This window comes from Phasianus colchicus, chromosome 38 (genome assembly GCF_987193195.1).
Source record: "Phasianus colchicus chromosome 38, bPhaCol1.hap1.1, whole genome shotgun sequence".
Taxonomy (NCBI): Eukaryota; Metazoa; Chordata; class Aves; order Galliformes; family Phasianidae; genus Phasianus; species Phasianus colchicus.
This window is the reverse complement of record NC_143473.1, coordinates 1,999,435-2,020,624: the sequence shown is the minus strand read 5'-3', so window position 1 is coordinate 2,020,624 and position 21,190 is coordinate 1,999,435. Positions and strand designations below refer to the sequence as shown.

The 21,190-nt window shown below is 60.1% G+C and overlaps 4 protein-coding genes across 7 annotated transcripts; 1 reads left to right on the top strand and 3 right to left on the bottom strand.

The window, feature by feature from the left end:
* Positions 1 to 99: 99 nt before the first annotated feature.
* Positions 100 to 7,937, bottom strand: HNRNPL (heterogeneous nuclear ribonucleoprotein L). Its single transcript, XM_090129910.1, has 13 exons — positions 7,676 to 7,937; positions 5,748 to 5,866; positions 5,434 to 5,671; positions 5,156 to 5,241; positions 4,827 to 4,923; positions 4,671 to 4,743; positions 2,308 to 2,379; positions 1,914 to 2,194; positions 1,682 to 1,803; positions 1,404 to 1,605; positions 539 to 596; positions 326 to 421; positions 100 to 228 (listed from the first exon to the last, which is right to left on the bottom strand). Exons 1-13 carry the CDS (start codon positions 7,904 to 7,906, stop codon positions 170 to 172), a joined length of 1,734 nt encoding a protein of 577 aa, XP_089986036.1. The 5' UTR covers positions 7,907 to 7,937; the 3' UTR covers positions 100 to 169.
* Positions 7,938 to 9,701: 1,764 nt separating this feature from the next.
* On the bottom strand, positions 9,702 to 13,014 carry SIRT2 (sirtuin 2). 2 transcript variants are annotated; one of them, XM_090129943.1, is made up of 14 exons: positions 12,941 to 13,014; positions 12,800 to 12,862; positions 12,567 to 12,725; positions 12,383 to 12,489; positions 11,661 to 11,717; positions 11,499 to 11,567; positions 11,276 to 11,405; positions 11,102 to 11,161; positions 10,917 to 10,972; positions 10,743 to 10,819; positions 10,545 to 10,596; positions 10,370 to 10,437; positions 10,034 to 10,100; positions 9,702 to 9,925 (listed from the first exon to the last, which is right to left on the bottom strand). In XM_090129943.1, the coding sequence occupies exons 1-14, from the start codon at positions 12,954 to 12,956 to the stop codon at positions 9,740 to 9,742; spliced, it is 1,167 nt and encodes a 388-aa protein (XP_089986069.1). In that variant the 5' UTR covers positions 12,957 to 13,014; the 3' UTR covers positions 9,702 to 9,739. The 2 variants fall into 2 exon arrangements, with proteins under 2 accessions (XP_089986069.1, XP_089986068.1); XM_090129942.1 differs by having other exon boundaries at positions 12,800 to 12,994.
* A 451-nt stretch (positions 13,015 to 13,465) lies between these two features.
* On the top strand, positions 13,466 to 17,542 carry NFKBIB (NFKB inhibitor beta). The gene is made up of 6 exons (XM_031607152.2): positions 13,466 to 13,798; positions 13,906 to 14,011; positions 15,031 to 15,250; positions 16,333 to 16,421; positions 16,519 to 16,773; positions 16,868 to 17,542. The coding sequence occupies exons 1-6, from the start codon at positions 13,572 to 13,574 to the stop codon at positions 16,913 to 16,915; spliced, it is 945 nt and encodes a 314-aa protein (XP_031463012.1). The 5' UTR covers positions 13,466 to 13,571; the 3' UTR covers positions 16,916 to 17,542.
* SARS2 (seryl-tRNA synthetase 2, mitochondrial) lies at positions 17,246 to 21,109 on the bottom strand. 3 transcript variants are annotated; one of them, XM_031607148.2, is made up of 16 exons: positions 20,767 to 21,109; positions 19,900 to 19,995; positions 19,787 to 19,816; positions 19,542 to 19,682; positions 19,393 to 19,447; positions 19,232 to 19,295; positions 19,046 to 19,151; positions 18,897 to 18,944; positions 18,707 to 18,815; positions 18,484 to 18,529; positions 18,296 to 18,383; positions 18,102 to 18,214; positions 17,929 to 18,022; positions 17,717 to 17,809; positions 17,544 to 17,609; positions 17,246 to 17,430 (listed from the first exon to the last, which is right to left on the bottom strand). In XM_031607148.2, exons 1-16 carry the CDS (start codon positions 21,016 to 21,018, stop codon positions 17,287 to 17,289), a joined length of 1,545 nt encoding a protein of 514 aa, XP_031463008.2. In that variant the 5' UTR covers positions 21,019 to 21,109; the 3' UTR covers positions 17,246 to 17,286. The 3 variants fall into 3 exon arrangements, with proteins under 3 accessions (XP_031463008.2, XP_089986162.1, XP_089986163.1); XM_090130036.1 differs by having other exon boundaries at positions 18,102 to 18,383; XM_090130037.1 differs by lacking the exon at positions 17,717 to 17,809 and having other exon boundaries at positions 18,102 to 18,383.
* Between the last annotated feature and the right edge of the window lie 81 nt (positions 21,110 to 21,190).

Sequence of the window (21,190 nt, the reverse complement as noted above, 5' to 3'; positions counted from 1 at the left end):
AGGGGGGCACCGCCACGGCCTCCCCTGCAGGCAGCCTCTACGTGACTGTTCTGTTTGCTTTTTTTTTAAAAAAAAAAAAAAAAAGAAAAAAAAAAAAAGAAAAAAAAAAGAAAAAAAAAGAGGGCAGGGTCCGGCCGGGTGGGGCCCCGTGGGTGGGGGGGGGGTTCACTTAAGAGGCGTGCTGGGCGGTGGAGAAGCAGAGCTTCAGCGTGTAGGGATAGGGCCCATCTGCAGGGAAGAAAATGGGGTGAATGGAGGAGAAAATAAAGGGAGGTTTGGGGTCGTGTGGGCGATTGCAGGGGGGGGGGGGGGGGGGGCAACTTACTGGGGTTCTTCATCTGGTAGTGGTTGAGGAAGCCGAGGGTCTCCAAAGCGTCGCTCTTGGATTCCCATTCCAGCAGCCCAGAGGAGCTGCGTTCACCTGCAGAGGAGTGACCCTTCCTCAGCCCGGGGGCTGCGGGCGGCCGTGCCGCCCCGTCCTGCCCACCCCGGGGGGCAGGGAGCTCCCGCGCTCCGCTCCCTGCCCACACACACTTACTCTTGCCAGAGAAAACCTTGACGGAGGACGGCCGCTTCACTCCCAGCTCATCGCAGATCTGAGGGAGAGAAAGCACACAAAAAAATACATATATATGGATCAATCAGCAGAGGAAAACTGTGGGGGGGTGTTTAGTCACAGAATGATAGAATGGCCAGGGTTGGAAGGGAGCTCAAGGATCACGGAGCTTCAACCTCCTGCCACGTGCAGGGCCACCAACCTCCACGTTTCACAGCACACCAGGCTGCTCCATCCAACCTGGCCTTGAACACCTCCAGGGATGGACGGGGCATCCACAGCCTCTCTGGGCAGCTGTTCCAGCACCTCACCGCTCTCACAGCAAACAATTTCCAACCTCAATTTGCCCTCCTTCAACTTCAAGCCATTTCCCCTCGTCCTGCTGTTATTGACCCTTTCCAAGAGCTGACTCCCCTCCTGTCTGTAGGCTCCCTTTATGTACTGAAGGCTGCAACGATTCACCCCGCAGCCTTCTTTTCTGCAGGCTGAACAAGCCCAGCTCCCTCAGCCTGTCTTCATAGCAGAGGTGCTGCAGCCCCCTGCTCATCTTTGTGGCTCTCCTCTGGACCCTCTCCAACAGCTCCCTGTCTTTTTTGTACTGGGGGCTCCACACTTTGATGCAATACTCCAGCTGGGGCCTCACAAGAGCAGAGTAGAAGGGGACAATCACCTCCCTGTCCCTGCTGGCCACACCTTTTCTGATGGAGCCCAGGATCCCGTTTGCTTTCCAAATTTAACCCCAAATGGGTTAAAGACACGCAGGAAATGAAAAGAAAACAGGGTGCGCGTGTGGCTCCAAATCCAAAGAAGATACAGAAAACGTGCCTGCATCCAAAGGATGGCCTACCTCGTAGAAGTTCTCCTCTGTCACCTCGAGGGGAGCGTTGAAGAAGTGCAGCACGTTGCTGGGGTGCTGGATGCGATTCTTGGCCGCCTGCTCGGGGGTGGAGAAGCGGTTGTTGCGTGATCCACTGAAGTCCTTGTAGCTGCACGAGCCATCCTCCAACCCGTAAGACTGCCCAGGCATGATGGCTTGCTGCTTGGAGACGCTGCAGGGGCACAAGGATGGGGTTAACGCAGCCCCAGCGCTGCTCGCATCGCCCCCAACCCACACCCAGCACCCACCAGACGTTCAGCTTCTGCCCGAACATGAAGTTGTTGTTGAGGTGGGTGATGGCTCTGTCCACAGCGTATCCATCTGCCATCTCCACCATGGCTGCCCCTGGTTTGCTTTTCATGAACTTCACCTGTCGACAGCACCCAGCGTTACGTTGCTCCCGAGCTTTCTGCCCCCACAGAACGGGAAGGGAAGGGGGGTAGGGAGAGGTAAGGGTGGGGGGCTGCCCACCCAGATCACCTTCTCCACGTTCCCATAGAGGCAGAAGATGTTGAAGACTCGGTCACAGTTCATCTTGGACTGATCCAAACCGTAAACCATCAGCACGGGGCTGTCGGCGTGGGGGCCGTACTCGGGGGGCGGCGGTGGGGGTGGGGGGTGCCCATATTGGGGGCCGTAACGGCTGGGCCCCCGACGGTGCCCCCCAACTGGGGGTCCCATCCTCCTCCCTTCATAGTGGGGCGGCGGGGGGCCGTAGCCCTCATCGTGGTAGTGCCCGTGGTATCCGCCGTGGGGTCCTCCTGGTAAATGTGGGAGGGGGGGGGAGCACAGGGAGAGGGTTGAGGACCCCATGGTGGGGAGCTGACACCCCCACGACCCCCCCTCTGTGCCCCCCAGCACCGCAGTGTCCTACCGTACTCTGCTGGGTGGTCTCCCAGGAGTGGGGGCTGCCGCTGGCGTTTGTTGGGATTGCCTCCTGGGTCTCCTGCAGTCAGAAGGTGAAGGGGTGAACATCACAGATCGGGGGGCACAGGTGGCAAACGGGGCCCCTCCGAGTCCCTAAAACCTCCCCGGGGACCTCGGGGGTTGCCCAAGGATCCTGGGGAGGTGACGTAGCTGGGAGTGTTGACATCGCTACTGATGGGCAGCGCTGCCCACCGTCCCCCTCCCACCCTCCTACAGCTCCCTCCCCCCACCCCAATCCTCCCTTCAGAATCGTGTTGTCCCCGTGGCACTGGGAGAGGAGCACCTGCTGCTCACCCCCCAGCTCCGGGCCGTCGCTCTATCGATCCGTAAAACAATTAATTATTAACATATAGAAAAAAAAAAAAAAACCAAAAACGAAACAAAATAAATAAGCAAATAAATCATCATCTATCGAAATCAAGTGGCAAGACATCTCCCCGCCCTGATACAGGCAGCAAAGCAACAGCAGTCGGGTCAGCACCCATCACAGACACGGCATCACCACGCTCATGGCACCAAACAGTTGCTCTTCTCGTCCCTCTCCGCGTGAATCCGTACGGTTCATTCCATGACAAAGATGGAAAAGGGCTACTTACAGCGGGAGTGCAAAGTACAAAGTCCATTGTCATATAACAGTTCTGTATGTCTCTTACCATTGGACGCTTCAAGAGTGAGTTAGCACAGTTCTGAAAGATGGCGTCCCATCAAACATACACTGCGACCCTGCATCACATGGTTTCAGAGTCATAAACACAGGTCAAAGGCACAAAACCGCTACAATCTTTCTTTAAAAAAAAAAAAAAAAGCAAAATCTTTAAAAGAAAAAAAAAAAAAGAAACGTCTCACAGCTGTGTTGTCCTCAAGAGGTACCAAGAGAGGACATAAAGGTGTGATAAATGAAAAGTGTTCCTCCGTGTTTCACTCCTGATTTGTGTGGGGCTGTAACAGAATGGTGCTTCTGGCTCTGTGTAGCTCTTTCCCGTGTGCGTGTCTCCTCTGTAATGGAAATGTGTCTCGGCCCCGAGCGCCCCAGCTACGGCCTCATGGGGATCTGTGTGCCCTTGGGGTGGTTTGGTTTTGCTCTCCGCTCGGCGCTGATAATGGTGGCAGTTGAGGACTGCAGGAGAAACTGTGTGAGCAAAGAACTGCCCTCCCAAACCAAACCGTGCTGACAGCAATCCTAAGGCTGGAGGGCCTCAGCTCTACTCCGTTCTCCGTAAGAGCGCCGCTGCTGGGCTCGTGGTGAGGACCCTCTGGGCTGTGTTTTCTAGTTCTGTGGATTCACTCTGGTTTGGTTTAAGTAAAGGTAGTGTCTGCTGTGGCATGCTGCGCCTCTTTCTCTCTGTGCTGTAGAGTCCTTGGGCCACGGTGTGGTGTTCTTGATGTAATGAGCTCAAGCTGTTGCTTGTTTCTGGATGCTGCGTGTTTTCTCCAGTGAGCTTTGTTTGTTTTTTTTTGTTTTTTTTTCTACACTGTGTGATGGTGTGAGGAATGTGCAGAGGCAGGTCACGGCCCATTCGGGATTTCCGCCGCAGAACGGTCCCTGGGTTTATGTGCTTGGAGCTGGGAAAGGCCACGTTACTGCACCCCCTCCCCGTTCCCAGCCGCCTGCCAGGCGAGCCCGGATGCATCTCAATAATGCACGGCCCTGCGACCGCTCTGCACATCTACGTATGTACCTTGGAGGAGGGCTCTGCCCGTGCTCTGGGGATGTCATGTAATGCCATTGCTTCAGCACCCGAGGAAAAGGGAAGGGGAGGGGGTGGAAGGAGGGGGAGTCGGCGCTAAAAAACCACCCCCCCCCCCAAACCTGTCGTTAAATCCCTTCCCCTCTGATTGCAGACACGAAGCAGCCGCCCCCTCTGCTCAGGGATTGCTCAGGGATGGAGGGGAGGCAACCCCGGTCGAGGATGAGACGCTGGGGTGGGAGGGCTAGAAAGCAATGGCACTTTTTCCCCAAACCAACAGAGGCTCCTCGAGGAAGGGGGGGAAAAAAACAAAAAAAAAAAACCACACACAAAAAAAAAAAACCACCAAAAAACACCTCAAAACTCCCCAAAAGTGTGCAGAGACTTCCCTCGCTCGCAGGGCCGCGCGCCGACGCTTCCCGACAAGCGAGATGCAGCAAGAGCCTCGAAAGGAGCCCGGAGCTCACAGCTGGGTGTTCAGCCCAGCTCTCTCCCCTCACCACCAGCCCTACAAAAGGCTTTTGGGTGAAGGCAAGGCAGCAACACGGCATTACGTTAAGGTGAGAGCTGTGAGTGCTGTACCCGACGGCAGCGAAGGGACAAAGCACTGCAGGGACATTACCTTGTCCGCTGAGGTTGGGGTTGGTGTAGTCCCAGGTGTCCTGGTCGTTCTTGAAAACGTTCAGGCGTGTGGGCTGTGGGCAGACAGACGGACAGACAGAGGGATGAGCGCCTGCAGCAGTGTGCTGTGGGTTGTTTGGGCTGCCTGGCTGCTCACCTTGGCGTATTCGATCTTGAGTGTGCAGCAACCAGAGTAGATGTCAGCCCCGTTCAGGGACGCTTTGGCTCGCTGTGCGCTCTGCACTGAGTCAAACGTTCACACTGTTAAGGGATAAGGCTGCAAAATAATTAGCATTTCAAAACAGTTCCCTCTAGGTGAGAACAGGATCTGAGTGTGGGCAAAGCCAGGAAATAGCTAAACTGAAACAGCTTTGCAGGAGCACCAGAATCACGGCTGCGCAGCCACGGAGCTCTGTTTAAAGGGGTTCTGAGCAGCCCCACAGCAGGAGGACAGAATGGAGATGCTCTGAGGCACCAAAAGGATATTCCACCATGGCCTGGACGCCGTTCTTCCTGAAGATAACAATCCTCTGCACGGGGCCACACGGGTTGCAGATGGTGTAGAGGACATCCTGGAAGAAAACAGAGATAAAGGATCTGCATGAGGCACAGCAACTGCCACCAGAACCCCAAAACAATGCGCCCACATGGAAAAAAAAACCCCACAAGCTACACGAGCACGGGGTAAAGGAACAGGAAAAGCAGATTTAAGACCACTGAGATGGCAACAAGGGGCGTGAGGCCCCTCAGAACCCCCCGCTCACCGTCGTGATAGAATAGATGGGGTTGAGAATGGTGAAGAGCAAAACATTGTTGACACCACGGGAGTCGTCGCTGTCTCCAGGGCGGGAGATCTTTTGGCTGGTGGAGTAGTTGACAAAAGCTGGGTGCCCGGCGATGTAGATTTGGTTGTCAGCTGCGTAGTTGACAGCATTGCAGGCACCCAGGATGTCCTCAAACTCCACCAGGGCCTGTCGTTTTTTGGGCATCACCACCACGTAACTGCAACAGAGGGGACGGAGCTCAGAATGAGCTGACTGCAGGAAGGGAACAGACCCACAGGGCTGCTGCAACTCACCTGATGGGACCAAACTCCTGCAGGGCCTCCACCAGGTCAGCCTCCACCACGCCATCAATCAGCCCTCGGATGTGAACCACGGGGGAGGCGGGGGTCTTGTGGGGATCATCGTAGTTCTCCTGGGAGGGAACGTGGGGAAAACTTGGCTCAGAATGCAGCCATCAGAGCTACCAAAAGCACACCGGGACCCCAAGCCTAACCCAAACCTCTCCTTAACCCCAACCTCCCCCCCCAAACCCTAACCTGCACCCAACCCCCCTAACCCCAACCCTAATTGCCCCCATAGTCCCCCACCAACCCAAAACCCCCCAACTCAAACCCCCCCCAAACCCAAACCTCCACCCAACCCCCCCAACCCCAACCCTAATTGCCCCCATAGTCCCCCACCAACCCAAACCCCCCCAACCCAACCCCCCCCAAACCCTAACCTCCACCCAACCCCCCCAACCCCAACCCTAATTGCCCCCATAGTCCCCCACCAACCCTAACCCAAACCCCCCAACCCCAAGCCTGCAAATCCTAACCCCCACCCAACCCCCCCAACCTCTAACCCCAATTCCCCCCCAACCCCCCACCAACCCTAACCCAAAGCCCCCCTAACCCCAACCCCAATCCTAATTCCCCCTCTAGCCCCCCACCAACCCTAATCCAACCCCCCCCAATCCCAACCCTCCCCAAATCCTAACCCCCACCCTAATTCCCACCCTACCTCCACCAATCCTAACCCAACCCCCCCCAACCCCTAACCCCAATCCTAATTCCCCCCTAACCCCAACCCCCCCCAACTCCCATCCAACCCCTAACACAAACCCTAATTCCCCCCCAACCTCCCCAATCCCCCTTACCCCCACAACCCCTAACCCTAACTCCCCCAAAGCTCCCCTAACCCATAACCCAACCCCCCTTAACCCCCCCAAACCCCATAACCCCTAACCTTAATTCCCCCGTAAGCCCCCCAACCCCTAACCCTAACCCAATCCCTACCCCAATTCCAGCCCCAAACCCCAATCCTAGTTTCCCCTTCTAACCCCTCAACCCTAACCCCAAACCCCTCTTAACCCCCCCCAAACCCCCCTAACCCCCACCTTAATTCCCCCCTGACCCCCCAACCCCAACCCCCAACCCAATTCCAGCCCCAAACCCCAACCCTAATTTCCCCCAACCCCCCTTAACCCCCCCCCAAACCCCATAACCTTAATTCACCCCTAACCCCCCAACCCCCTTGAACTCCCTTAACCCCCATAACCCCAACTTTAATTCCCCCCCAACCCTCAACCCTAATCCCCCAACCCCAACCCTACTCCTACCCCGATTCCAGCCCCAAACCCCAACCCTAATTTCCCTCTCCAACCCCCCAACCCCCCTTAGCCCCCCCAACCCTAATTACCCCCCCAACCCTACCCCTACCCCGATTCCAGCCCCAAACCCCAACCCTAATTTCCCCCAACCCTAACCCCCAACCCCCCTTAACCCCCCTCCAACCCCTATAACCCCTAACCTTAATTCCCCCCTAACCCCCCAACCCTAACCCCCAACCCCCTTGAACTCCCCTAACCCCCATAACCCCAACCTTAATTCCCCCCCAACCCTCAACCCTAATCCCCCCCAACCCCAACCCTACTCCTACCCCAATTCCAGCCCCAAACCCCAACCCTAATTTCCCTCTCTACCCCCTCAACCCCCAACCTTAATTACCCCAACCCCCCTCAACCCTACCCCAATTCCAGCCCCAAACCCCAAACCCCCTTAACCCCCCCCCAACCCCCATAACCCCTAACCTTAATTCCCCCCTAACCCCCCCCCAACTCCTCCCCCCCCCCAGATCCCCTCCCCCCCCCCCCCCACGTGGCCCTCCCCCCCCTCCCACCCCAGGAACCCCTCCCCCCCCCCCTTTTCCCGACCCCTCCCCCACTATTTCCCCCTCTCACCGCTCCGCCGGCCCCAGCCCCGCCGCCCCCCCCCGGTCCTCCGGGCCCATGAGGCGGCGGTTCCGCGTTTTCCGTCTTCTGACGCTTCGGGGCTCGACCTCCGTCGCCCCCCCCTCCGTAATACCTCCCCGAGCCGCCCCCACCGCCCCCTCCCGCCGCCATTTTGCCCATCTCGCCCCCTCGGCCGCTGCCCTCCGCGCTCTGCGGGCCCCGCCACCGCCGCCGCGACATGGCGCCCCGCTCCGCCGCACCGCCTCCGCCACGCCCCCATTGGGCGGGCCCCACGCCACTCAGGCGGAGCGCTCATCCCATTGGCTGACAGCGATGCCGCTCAGCCGAAAGCCCCGCCCTCCAAAGCGATTGGCCTTGCGGGCCTGCCAGCCCGTCCCTCGTTCGTCCGCGCTTCTGCCTGTCAGAAAGGACAACGCATCCCATTGGTCAGCGCGTCCTTTCGTTCTCCCGCCCACCGAGGTGACTGGCTAGATCAACCATTCGTCTGGATTTGGCCCCGCCCACCGTCTTGGTCTGCACGGAGCTTCCGCCTTCTTCTTCAGATCCTTTCCGACTCTCCGCAGCTCCCAGAAGGCGTTTCGGCAGCCCCTCGACACCCTATTGGTCAAGGGGCACGCCGCTCAACAGCCCTTGCCTCTGATTGGCTCCGTTCCCTCATGTCACCACCCCAAGCGTGCGCAAATCTCATTTGCCAACCCTCCTGCCTGTTAACTCCGTCCCAGCGCTGGGATTGGCCAGAATGGGAATCCCCCCCCCAAAAAAAATTGATGACCCTTCAGAGCCCCCCAGGAGGGGTTGGGTCCCCCCAGTGGTCCTCCAAACCCCACGGCTGGGGGTCTAATTCCCCCCTGCCAGCATTTCCCCCCCCCACTGAATGTCCCTGCACCCCAGGACCCCCCCCCACCCCAGACACCCCATAAGGGCACAGAAACAGCAATAGGGACCCCCCCCCAATGGGTTGAGGACCCTTCAGAGCCCCCCAGAAGGAGTTGTGTCCCCCCAAAACCCAACCTGGGGGTCCAATGCCCCTGCTCCAGTGCTCCCCCCACTGAGTGTCCCTGCATCCCATGACCCCCCCACCCCAAACACGCACAGAAACAGCAATAGGGACCACCCCCCCAACGGGTTGAGGACCCTTCAGAGCCCCCCCAGAAGGAGTTGTGTCCCCCCAGAACCCAACCTGGGGGTCCAATTCCCCTGCTCCAATGCTCCCCCCACTGAGCGTCCCAGCATCCCACGACCCCCCCACCCCAAACACCCCATAGGGGCACAGAAACAGCAAGAGCCCCCCCCCAACAGGTTGAGGACCCTTCAGAGCCCCCCCCAGGAGTTGGGTCCCCCCAGAGCCCAGCTTGGGGTCCAATTCCCCCACTGCCAATGCTTCCCACCCCCAACCCACTGAGTGTCCCTGCATCCCAGGACCCCCCCACCCCAAACGGGCAAGAAACAGCAATAGGGACCCCCCCCAATGGGTTGAGGACCCTTCAGAGCCCCCCAGAAGGAGTTGTGTGCCCCCAAAACCCAACCTGGGGGTCCAATGCCCCTGCTCCAATGCTCCCCCCACTGAGCGTCCCTGCATCCCACAACCCCCCCACCCCAAACACCCCATAGGGGCACAAAAACAGCAAGAGCCCCCCCCCAACGGGTTGAGGACCCTTCAGAGCCCCCCCAGAAGGAGTTGGGTCCCCCCAGAACCCAACCTGGGGGTCCAATTCCCCTGCTGCCGATGCTCCCCCCCTGGACCCACTGAGTGTCCCTGCATCCCACGACCCCCCCACCCCAAACTCCCCATAGGAGCACAGAAACAGCAATAGGGACCCCCCCCAATGGGTTGAGGACCCTTCAGAACCCCCCCAGAAGGAGTTGTGTCCCCCCAGAACCCAACCTGGGGGTCCAATTCCCCTGCTCCAATGCTCCCCCCACTGAGCGTCCCTGCATCCCATGACCCCCCCACCCCAAACAGACACAGAAACAGCAATAGGGACCCCCCCCCTAAAAATACACAAATCCTGGCTACGTCTGCAGTGCTGTTTAATGTCACCACCCTCCTCTCTATGATTCTTTGCCGTCTTCCTGGTGTTTGCTGGGAGCTCCTCTGCTCTCAGTGCCCCCCCCCGAGCCATCGGTGCGGCCCCTCCGGGATTTGGGGTCACCCCCTGAGGTGCTGCTCTTATCCTCCTGGGCTGCCATGGCATCAATGGCCGCGTGCTCCTTCCTCACCAGCTCCTGCAGCTCCTTCTGTGGGGTGGGAGAGAAGGGGTGGGAGGTGAACCCCCCCCCCCCACCCCGTGATGGAGGGGAAAGGGGGGGGAATTCCGAATCTCTTGCTGTATTTTGGGGTCTCACCTTCCAGCCCAGCAGCTCTGCCAGTGCCAGGCAGCCCTCATCGCAGTCCCCCAGCCAGGCCACATCCCTGGGAAGCAGAAGAATAGAAATGGGGGGGGGGGGACGACACAAATCGTGTGGGGAAAGGGGGCATACGAGGGGGGGGGGGGGGATGGGGGCAGCCCCTCAGTGACCCCCTAAAATACAAGGGAAGACCACAGATCTCAGTTTCCCATATGTACCTCCTCCCCAGCTGCTGTGCATGCAGACCCTATGCCCCCACCCCTGGGTCCTTCTGTGCCCCCAATGTGACCCCAATGTCCCCCCCCCAGACCCCCCCACACCCCCAGTCCCTGCCTGTAGGCTTTGTCTGAGTCGAAGTCCATCCCGCAGCCGAAGCCCATGAGGGACATGAAGGCATCACTCTGGGGACAATGAAGAGGTGATGAGGTGGGGGAGGTTAGGGGGGGGGGGCAATTGCCCCCCTTTCTTCATCCAGCAACCCTATATGCACCCCCCCACCTCCCCTCACCTGCCCCGTTTTCTCCTTGTTGATGAGGAGCCGGGGGGTGCTGGCAGGGACCCTGAAAGACAAAAAGGGAACAATGAGAGAACTGAAGACACAGAGGAGCTGACACGCTGCAGGAAGGATGAGATGAATTGAGGGAAAGGGGGGGGGAGGTGGTGGGGGGGGGGGAGCGTGGCACATTTTGGGGTGGGGGGCCGTGACCTGCTAACAAGGGAGGCGAAAGGTTGGACCTGAAGCGAAGTGCCCATGATGATGAGAAGATCGACTTTCTGGAAGTCCTGTAGGGAAAGAAGGGGTTGCAAGCAGATAACTGTGCCCCCCCCCCCGGCCCCCTGTGAGCCCCCATCTTCATCGTGCCCCCCCACAAATACTCACCGACTGCAGCAGACTGAAGAAGCGAGATGGGAGGTTCTCACCAAAAAATACAATGTCTGGAGGAAACAGGTGAAAATCATAGCAGGAGGGGATTGGGGGGGGGGGGGGGAGTGGATGCACTGACCCCCCCTCCTCCCTTATCACCCCCAATATGGGAGGGGCACAGAACCACCTCCTCACCTCACCTGGCTTCACCACGCTCTGACATTTATCACACTTGGGGACGAGGGATGAGAAGATTTTCTCTGTAACAAATAAAGGCATCCCAGCTCAGCACAGTGGGGTGGGAGGCGCACACAGGGCATCCTCCCCCATCCCTCCCCCCTCCCCAATTTCATCCCCCCCCTTCCTATCATTACCTTTCACCCAACTCAGGTCATACTGATGCCGGCAGGAGGAACGCAGGCAGTGTGCAGTTTGAAAGGTGCCATGAGCCTCCACCAATTCCTCAGGCTGCAGCCCTGCCACGCGTTCCAGAGTGTCGATATTCTGTAGGAGAGGGAAATTTATAAGGACAGCATTTAAGGATGTTCTCAATTCTGGGAAAGGGGGGTACAGCAGGGGGAGGGGGGGGGGCCACACCTGTGTGTAGCAGCGCAGCAGCAGCCCCTTCTCCTTCAACAGCCGCATGAAGTAGTGGCAAACTGTGGGCTGGGGAGAGAGCGATGGGTTTAGAGGAAGCACAAGGAGGGGGGGTATATGGTGTTTGTCCCCCCCCCAACTCCCCCAGGAATCACCTCTTACCTTCAGCTGTCCTGGGAGCAGCTCCTTAGCCAATGCAAAGAAAGGCTCTGGGTGTTGCTGGAGAAAAAGCGGAGGGGGGGGTCAGGGTCTGGTGGGGGGTTCAGGGCCCACTGCTGCGCTGGGGGAGGGGGGGGTTCAGGACCTGGTGATGTGCTGGGGGGGTGGGCAGGGGGGCTCAAGGCCCACTGCTCTGCTGGGGGGGGACCTCAAGGTCTGGTGCTGTGCTGGAAAGGAGGAAGGGGGCTGAGGGCCCACTGCTGTGCTGGGGGGGGGGGGGGGGGTCTCAAGGCTGACTGCTGTGCTGGGTGGGTGGGGGCTCAGGACCCACTGCTGTGCTGGGGGGGGGGTCTCAAGGCTGACTGCTGCGCTGGGTGGGTGGGGGGGCTCAGGACCCACTGCTGTGCTGGGTGGGGTTCAAGGCCCACTGCTGTGCTGTGCTTGGGTGGGGGGCTCAAGGCCCACTGCTGTGCTGTGCTTGGGTGGGGGGGCTCAAGGCCCACTGTTGTGCTTGGGTGGGGGGTGGGCTCAAGGCCCACTGCTGTGCTTGGGTGGGGGGTGGGCTCAAGGCCCACTGCTGTGCTTGGGTGGGGGGTGGGCTCAAGGCCCACTGCTGTGCTGGGGGGGGGGGGCTCAAGGCCCACTGCTGTGCTGGGGGGGGGGGGGCTCAAGGCCCACTGCTGTGCTGGGTGGGTCGGGGGGCTCAGCCTCACGTTCCCCCATACCTTGAAGTAGGAGATGTCAAAGATGGCCTCAGGGTAGGGCAGATCGTAGCGGCCCAGGTTGGCGTACAGCCCGGTTTCAGGTGAACGGAAGTCGGGGATCCCGGCGGCTGCCGGGGGGGGGGGGGGGGGGTTACATAAACGCTGCCACTCCTCCGCTTTCCCCCCACCCCCCGGTTCTGCTCACCCGTGGAGATCCCGGCGCCCACCATGCACACCACACGACGGCAGCGCTCGCTTTGCATAAACCGGGCGATTCCCGTCAGCGACAACTCATCCAAAACGCGTTCCGGCGGCTCCGAGCCCAACCCCAGCGTCCGTGCCAGGAGGTTTCGCAGCAACTCCACTGCGAACGGTACCGGGAGGAGTCAACAACCGGGTCTCCCGCAGGCCCGGCCCGGCCCCGCGCCCCGCACTCACTATCGGAGTCCTCCGTGGAGCCGCCCTCAGCTTCAGCGTCGGGATCGGCCCCGGAAGGGGGAGCTGCGGGGGTGGGACGGGGCGTCACGGAGGGCCGGAGGGACCCTCCAGCCTCAGCACCGCCACCGCCTCCGCCATTACCGTCCGCTCCGGACATGGGGGCTCCTGGAGGCGCTTCCCGGCATGCCGTGGGCCGTCTACGCTGATTGGTTGAAGACTCCAAACTTCCGGGTATGCCTGGTATGGGTGGTGTTGATTGGCTGAAGGAGCCACGCTTCCCGGGATGCCCCGCGCGGACGGCATTGATTGGCTGAGACGGCTGCGCTTCCCGCGATGCATAGCGCCGGTTTCTCTGATTGACTGAAAGCGCCGCGCTTCCCGGGATGCATCGCGCGGGCGGCTCTGATTGGCTGAAAGCACCACACTTCCCGGTATGCCCCGCGCGGGCGGTTCTGATTCGCTAAAATTGCCACACTTCCCGATATGCCCCGCGTGAACTCCGCTGACTGGCTGAGTCCGCCGCACTTCCCGGCATGCTCTTCGCTACAGCTATTGATTTCCACACTTCCCAGCATACCTCGCGCGGGCAGCGCTGATTGGCTGAAAGCGCTCACAACTCCCATCGTCCCTTGCTCTCTCCCGGAAGTGCTCTCCGGACTACGCGTCCCGGCGGGCCTTGCGCTGCTTCCCCCCCCCCATCCCGGGCCGCGGGGATTTCCCGGCCCGGCGGCGCTGGGCCCGTGGTGGCGGGGCCCTGAGCGCGGCCCGGCTGATGGCGGCCGCGGGGGCCGCGTCGTCCGGCGATGCGAAGCGAACGGAAGGTGACGAGTGGTACGACAGCGGGTTGGGCTCGTTGGGAGAAGGGCAATTGGTACCGTTGTCCCACAGCCCCGGTCCGGGTCCGGAGTCTCCCGAGGACGTTCCTCCGGAGGGCCCCGAAGCCGAGGCTGAGGTGTGGCTGCGGCACGTGCTGAGCTTCGTCAGCGAGGACGGCGACACGTGAGTGAAGGAGCAGCGGGGGGAGGGGGGCGGCGATTGGGGTCGCTGAGCTGAGGCCGAACCCCCCCTCCCCCCCCTTCCTCTCTCTCCTCCCCCCCCCAACACAGAGCGCTGCACCTCGCGGTCATCCACGAGCACGAGGCTTTCCTGGATTCCATCCTGCAGCGCGCCGCAGGCACTGCTTACATGGATCTGCAGAACGACCTCGGGCAGGTGAGGGCGGCCGCGGGGGCATGGAGCAGTTAGGGGGAAACACGGGGGTGACCCCTGGGCGGGGGCTGATCCCTGAGCTGGGTGCAGCGGTTGGTTGGTGGGGGTGGCAGGGGGTGGGGGGGTGACCCCTTGTTTGGGGGCAGGCAAAGGAATCACAGAATCACTAAGGTTGGAAAAGACCTACGAGATCACCCAGTGCAACCGTCCACCCATCACCAATAGTTCTCACTAATCCATGTCCCTCAACATAAAATCCAAACGTTCCTTGAACGCCTCCATGGTCGGTGACTCCACACCTCCCTGTGCAGCCCGTTCCAATGCCTGACCACTCTTTCAGATAAATAATATTTCCTAACGTCCAACCTAAATCTCCCCTTGAAGCCATTCCCTCCAGTCCTATCACTGTGACGTGGAAGAAGAGACCAACCCCCAACTCACTGCAACCTCCTTTCAGGTCTCGCCATAAAGTCTCCCCTGAGCCTCCTTTTCGTGGGCGCCCCGTGAGCTGGGGGTGATGGCTGGGGCCTCAATCCAAGGGCACTCAGTGGCACAGGGGGGGGTTGGTGGCACTCAGTGGGACAGGGGAGGCGAACCCTGAGCCAGGAGCAACTGCTGGGGCTGATTCATAGAATCATTGAGGTTGGAAAGACCACTGGGATCGTTTAGTCCAACCATCAACTTACCCCCATGGTGCTCACTAACCGTGGCCCTCATTGCTATATGTGCTCTTTTCTTGAAGGCTTCTAAGAACAGCGAGCCCACCACCTCCCTGAGCAATCTGTTCCAATATTTGACTGCTCTTTTGGAGAAGAATTTTGGCCTAATATCCATAGAATCATAGAATGGCCAATGGCTTGAAAAACACCACGACCATCATCGTGTTTCAACCCCCCCCCCCTGCTATATGCAGGGCGGCCAACTACCAGACCAGGCAATTCCTGAGCTGAGGGCCAACCACCAGAGCCAGGGGGTGATCCGTGGGGTCGTTTCCAACCTGACTGATTTCCTCTTTCTTTCAGACTGCCCTGCACCTGGCTGTCATCTTGGGGCTGCCCGGCTTTGTGCGCAAGCTGCGGGCGGCGGGCGCGGGGTTGGGGCTGCAGGAACGTGGGGGTCACACAGCCCTGCACTTGGCATGTAGGGAGGGGCAGCCCCAATGTGCCCAGCATCTCCTAGGGGGTCTCCGCTGCCCCCTGAGCGAGGAGGAGCGTGCACAGCTGGAGAGTGTCAACTATGATGGTAAGTTGGGGGGGGATCCAAAGGGAGAAGTGTGGGTCTGAGGCTTTTGGGAGCACAGCAGGGTTTTATTCGTGGGGATGTTGGAGGGATATTAAGCATACAGCAGGGGAGCGTAGCCTGGAAGGGGGTGCTTAGAAATGATTGAAGGACTGGTGGGGGGGGAGCTGAAGAATGGGGACGTGCTCTGGGGACGTTGGGGATGCAGTGTGAGGGTACACAGCACAGGGAGCACTGAGGTTATAACAGGGATGTGGGGTCTCAGCATTTGGGGTGTGAAGCGTGGGGACGTGACGTGGAGTTGCTGAGGTGTCTTCACAGAATCACAGAATGGCCAGGGTTGGTAGGGAGCTCAAGGATCATGAAACTCCAACCCACATGCAGGGCCACCAACCTTCTCATTTAATGCTAGACCAGGCTGCCCAGGGCCCCATCCAACCTGGCCTTGAATACTTCCAGGGATGGGGTATCCACTGCCTCTCTGGGCAGCTGTTCCAGCACCTCACCACTCTCTCTGTAAAGAATTTCCCCCTGATGTCCAACCTAAATCTCCCCTCCCTCAACTTCAAACCATTTCCCTTGTCCTGCTGTCATCTCCCCTTTCCAAGAGCTGACTCCCCTCCTGTCTGTAGGCTCCCTTTAGGTCCTGAAGGCTGCAATGATTCACCCCGCAGCCTTCTTTTCTCCAGGCTGAACAAGCCCAGCTCCCTCAGCCTGTCCTCATAGGGGAGGTACTGCAGCCCCCTGCTCATCTTTGTGGCTCCTCTGGACCCTCTCCAGCAGCTCCCTGTCTTTCTTGTACTGGGGGCTCCACACTTTGATGCAATATTCCAGCTGGGGCCTCACAAGAGCAGAGTAGAGGGGAACAATCCCCTCCCTGTCTCTGCTGGCCACCCCTCTTTTGATGGAGCCCAGGATCCCGTTTGCCTTCTTAGCCACAAGGCCACACTGCTGGCTCACGTGAAGTTTTTCATCTATCAAGACGAGCTTGGGGAATGCAGGGTGTAATGGGGTTCAGCAGGGCTGTGTGGGAAAACAGTGGGGTTTGGGACGTGGTGGTGGCACTGCGATGTCCCCTTCTCCAGGTTACACCCCTTTGCACGTTGCCATTCTTCGGAAGGACGTGGAATTGGTTCAGCTGCTGTTGCGTGCCGGGGCCGACTCCAACAAAGCAGTGAGCACAGAATTGAGGGGGTGGGGGGTTTGTCTAAAGGGATGCTGCCATTCCTGTGCCCCCCACCCTCATTTCCTACCCCTTCTTGCACCCCCAGGAGCCGAGCTGTGGCCGTAGCCCCCTGCACCTGGCGGTGGAAGCACAGAGCCTGGAGATGGCAGAGCTGCTGCTGCGGGCGGGTGCTGACCCAGCAGCACGTGGTTATGGGGGTCGCACCCCCCTCTACAGTGCCCGACATCGCCCAGACCCCCGCCTGCCCCAGCTGCTCCGTGCTTTCGGTGCCCCTGACAGCTCCGGTGATTCTGAGGACAGCGAGGAGGATGAAGACAGCGAGGAAGACAACAGCAGTGGTGTAAGTAACCCCCAAACCAAACCCTCACCTAAAAACTGAGAGGCTTCTCATGGTCTGAGCGCTGTTTTTTCCCCCCTTTTGTTCCCCCCCCCAGGAGGAATATGATGACATTGTCATCAACAGCGGTCGCTGTGCGGACTGAGGGGACGCCCCTGGACCTGCAGCCACCCCCCCTTATTTATCGGGGTCCCCTGAAGGCATGGGCTGGACTTTGGGAGGCTCCCTGTGCCCCCCCTTCTTCTTCTTTTCCCTGGGTATAGCGTAGAGGATTTATATAAGTTGTTTTAAAATAAAAAGGGGGGCAGTTTACCCCCCCCCCCCCCCCCACCCAAAACCAACCCCCCTCCTTCAATTTGCCCCCACCCCAAATGTGGCTCCCATAAAACCCCTGCTGTCAGATTGCTGCCTGGAAAGGCAATTTGCTACGGGAACGTGGTGAGGGGGGACAACACACAGACGTAGATCTCAAAAATAGAGATAGAAGTGTTATTTATTTCAGGGTCTCACGAGAATTTAGGAGGGAACACGTGACCCCCTTTGGCCCCCCCCCCCAGGTTGGTTGGGGCCGATGTAACGCAGCAGTGGGGCTGGGGGTCGCTTGATCACATCCTGACCAACAAAAGGCTGCAGGGCAGGAGGGATGCGGACGCTGCCATCCTGGTGGAAGGTAGAGGGGAAGGGAGAAAGGGTGGGAAGCGTCAGTCCCTTGTGCTTCCCCTTCCCCCCCTCCCCCTCTCAAATCTAAATGCAGTAAAGCCCCTTCCACACACCGCCTGTTGGTTGCACTCCAGAAGGGCGATGAGCAGCCGGGGGACGGCACAGGCTGTGCCATTCACCTGGGAAAAGAATGGTAAGGGGAGGGTAGAGGAGTAAATGATCTCATGGTGCCCCCTCCTTCCCCCCCCCAACCCCTCCCCTAGGGTGCAGAGGGCTCAGCACCCACCGTGTGTGCGTGGTGCAGCTTCCCAGCCCCATCACTGTACATGATATTCAGCCTCCGGCTTTGGTAATCGGTGCAGTTGGAGGTGCTAGAGATCTTGGGGGTGGAAAGGTACCATAGAAACCCTCCCCCCCAGCTATGGGGTCCACCAGGTCTCAGCAAACCCCATAATGGAAGGGGAAAGGGGGGTGCAGCCCCCTCCTGGCTGCTCTCACCTCCCCATATTTGCCCCGTCCTGGCATCCAGGCTTCAATGTCAAACTTGCGGTAGGCAGGGAGTCCCAGCTCCTGTGTTGGCATGTCCAGAACACTGCAGGGTGTGGGGGAACCATTGGGACATCGATTTGAGGGAAAGGACCCAAACTGAGCCCCTCTCCACCCCAACTGACCGGTAGTGCAACCCCAGCTCTGAGAAAATCTCCTTCTGCAACATGAGGAATTCATCCAACATCATCTCGCTCTCGGCCCCGCTTTCTGCTGCCGTCACCCCAAACATCTCCACCTGTGAGTACAGAGTGGTTCCCGAAGCCACCCTCTCCCCATTTATTGCCTTCCTGTACAACCCCCAGCTCCACCATCCCACCTTGGTGAACTGGTGCACACGATAAAGGCCCCAGGGCTCTCGGCCCGTGTCGGTCTCTGCACGGTAACAAGTGCTGGAGCAGACAATCCTGTGTTGGAGGGGGGGGGAGGAATGATCAGAAATGACCCCCATAAACACCCCCCCACCCCTCCTTTACATCCCATCCCCACAGTCTGCTGTTGCTGTACCTGATAGGCATGTCCTGCAGCCGCACCGCGTGGTCCATGAAGTAACCTGCAGGAGAAAAGAGGGGACGAGTGAGAGATCTGGACACATTTTGACCCATTCTGCCTTAATTGTGCCTCCTCTTGATACACCCCACCCAAATTTTGCCCCGTCATTTATCTCAGCTTTGTCCTGTTCCCCGTTATTTTTTTCCCCCTGTTTTGGAAATTTTGCCCTGTTTTTCACCTGCAATCCCCACCTCGGAGGTGCCAGCCAGGCACAGGTCCTCGAAGCGAGCTGGGTCAATGCAGTACACAGGAGATGGGGTGGTGTTGAGCTGCATCCCGCAGCCCTCCTGGGGGGGAGGGGGACACAGGGAAGTCACTTGGTGGTGAGGAGGACAACAGGGACAGTGCAGGGACAGGGTGGCACTTACAAAGACAGCTCCACGCAGCAGGTCAGGGACCGTCATGGGCAGGAAGCCCTGCAGTGCAATGAGAGATGTAGGCGAGCTTGGGGGGGGGATCACAAAGCCCCACAAGGTGTGAGGAGGGTCACAAGGTTCCCCTAAACTCGATTCCATACCTTGGGCACCAGTTTGGCCAGCACAAAGTGAACCAATGCGTGCTGCAACAGCGCGCCTGCCCCGCACAGGTAATAAGAGCGGTGACCTGAGATGTGTGACAGCCTCCTGCAGGGGACAGAGCTGTCACCAGGATGGAAGTGACACTGCAGTGAGTGATCCCTGCGTTTGGGGAGTGGGGGGCTCACCGCTGGCGGATGATGTCCAGCTCCTCACCCAGCTCCAGGTGTCCCTTAGGCTGGAAGTCGAATGCTGCAGGGACAGAGGGAGGCTTTCTCGCTCTGGGACCCCCCGTCCCATCCTATTATCCACCCCAACTCTGTGCTGCCCATCCCCAGCTCGGCCCTACCTGGCTTCTCCCCCACCACCTCCAGCACACGGGCCTGGCTCTCATCACCAACGGGCTGCAGGAGGAGAAGGGGAGGAGGTCAGGAGGTCTGCAGCATCTTCCTCCCCTCCACCCCCCCCCTCCCCCCTTCCCCACATTCCCCTGCTCACCGCTGCTGGGTGGGTGCTGTTGGGCAGCTGCAATGCATGCAGGTAGAAGCGTTCATCCAACGCTGCCTCCTCTGCCAGCAGCTCCCTCAGCTGCAGCCTCACAGCACGGCCCCGTTCCCGCAGCGCTGTGTATTCAGGGACCTGCAGGAACGGTGGCCACGGGGACCACGTGGTGGCCACATCACCTCCCCAGCAATATGGGGTTGGGGGGATCCGACCCGGAGCAACGCTTCCGGGGGTCTCACCGCATGCAGCGTGTCCTTAGAATGGGTGGTCTGTGGGGGGGAGAATGGGTGAGATGGAGGGAAGGGGAGGGGGCACAGAGTAATGTAGTGCCATAAGGAAAGGGGGGGCTCACCACCAGGGCGTGCACTGCCAGGGCCACCTCCTCCTTCTCGGCTTCAAGTCGGGTGATGCCAGCACGCACCTCCTCCAGGCGGGCCCAGGTCTGCAGCTGTGGGCGGGGTCTGTCACAAAGCCCCGCCCACAACACGCGATAGGCTCCACCCCCTGCCCCACACGCCACGCCCACGTAGACCACGCCCCATAATGCTCATCTAGCCCTGCCTACAGCCTCAGGACACGCCCCCAAAGTCTACATAGCCCCACCTACATTCTCAGGCCACGCCTCCAATGCGCCATAGCCCCACCCACACCGCCAGGCCACGCCCCCTAACGGCCCACCACCCCCCGCACCCTCAGGCCACGCCCCAAAATTCTACATAGCCCCACCCACACACCCAGGCCCCGCCCCCTAATGGCCCACCAGCCCCCACGCCATAGAGATCCAAAAGCTCCGCCCACACCCACAGGCCCCGCCCCCACGCACCACCAGCACCGCCCACACTCTCAGGCCACGCCCCCAACTCACTATAGCCCCGCCCACACCGCCAGACCACGCCCCCTAACGGCCCACCAACCCCCGCACCCTCAGGCCACGCCCCAAAATTCGACATAGCCCCGCCCACACCCCCAGGCCACGCCCCCTAACGGCCCACTAGCCCCCACGCCATAGAGATCCAAAAGCTCCGCCCACAGTCTCAGGCCACGCCCCCGACGCACGATAGCCCCGCCCACACCGCCAGGCCACGCCCCCCTAATGGCCAGTCAGTCCCCATGTCCCCAGTGATCCAAAAGCTCCGCCCCCCACGCACAGGCCACGCCCCCAACGCTCCGTCAGCCCCGCCCACACCCACAGGCCACGCCCCCCGCCTCTCCCGCTCACGATCTCCCGCAGCTCGCTCCCCCGCAGCGCTCCTTTCCTCCTCTCCAGTTCCCGCGCGGCCTCCGCCGGGTGCGCGCTCAGCGCCGCCATATCGAGCTGCGGCTTCGCGCTCAGCCCTTCCCGCACGTGTTCGTAGAGGCGGCTCCGCTCCGCCGGTCCCCGCGGAGCGGCTCCGGTGCCGGCTGAGCGCCGCCCTCGTGCTGCTGCCGCCACAGCGCGCCGCGCCGCAGCTAGCGTCCTGGGCGCCGCCATCTTGGACAGTCCTCCAGAAGTCAGGACGGTCACGTGGCGGAAGCGGAGCCATTCGGCGGAAGTGAGACTGGAACCACGTGACGGAAGTGGATCTACGTACCGGAAGTGGAGCCACCCCCAACCCTAGGATCCTCCCCCCCTCCCTCCCCAAGTGACGACAACTCTTCGCATC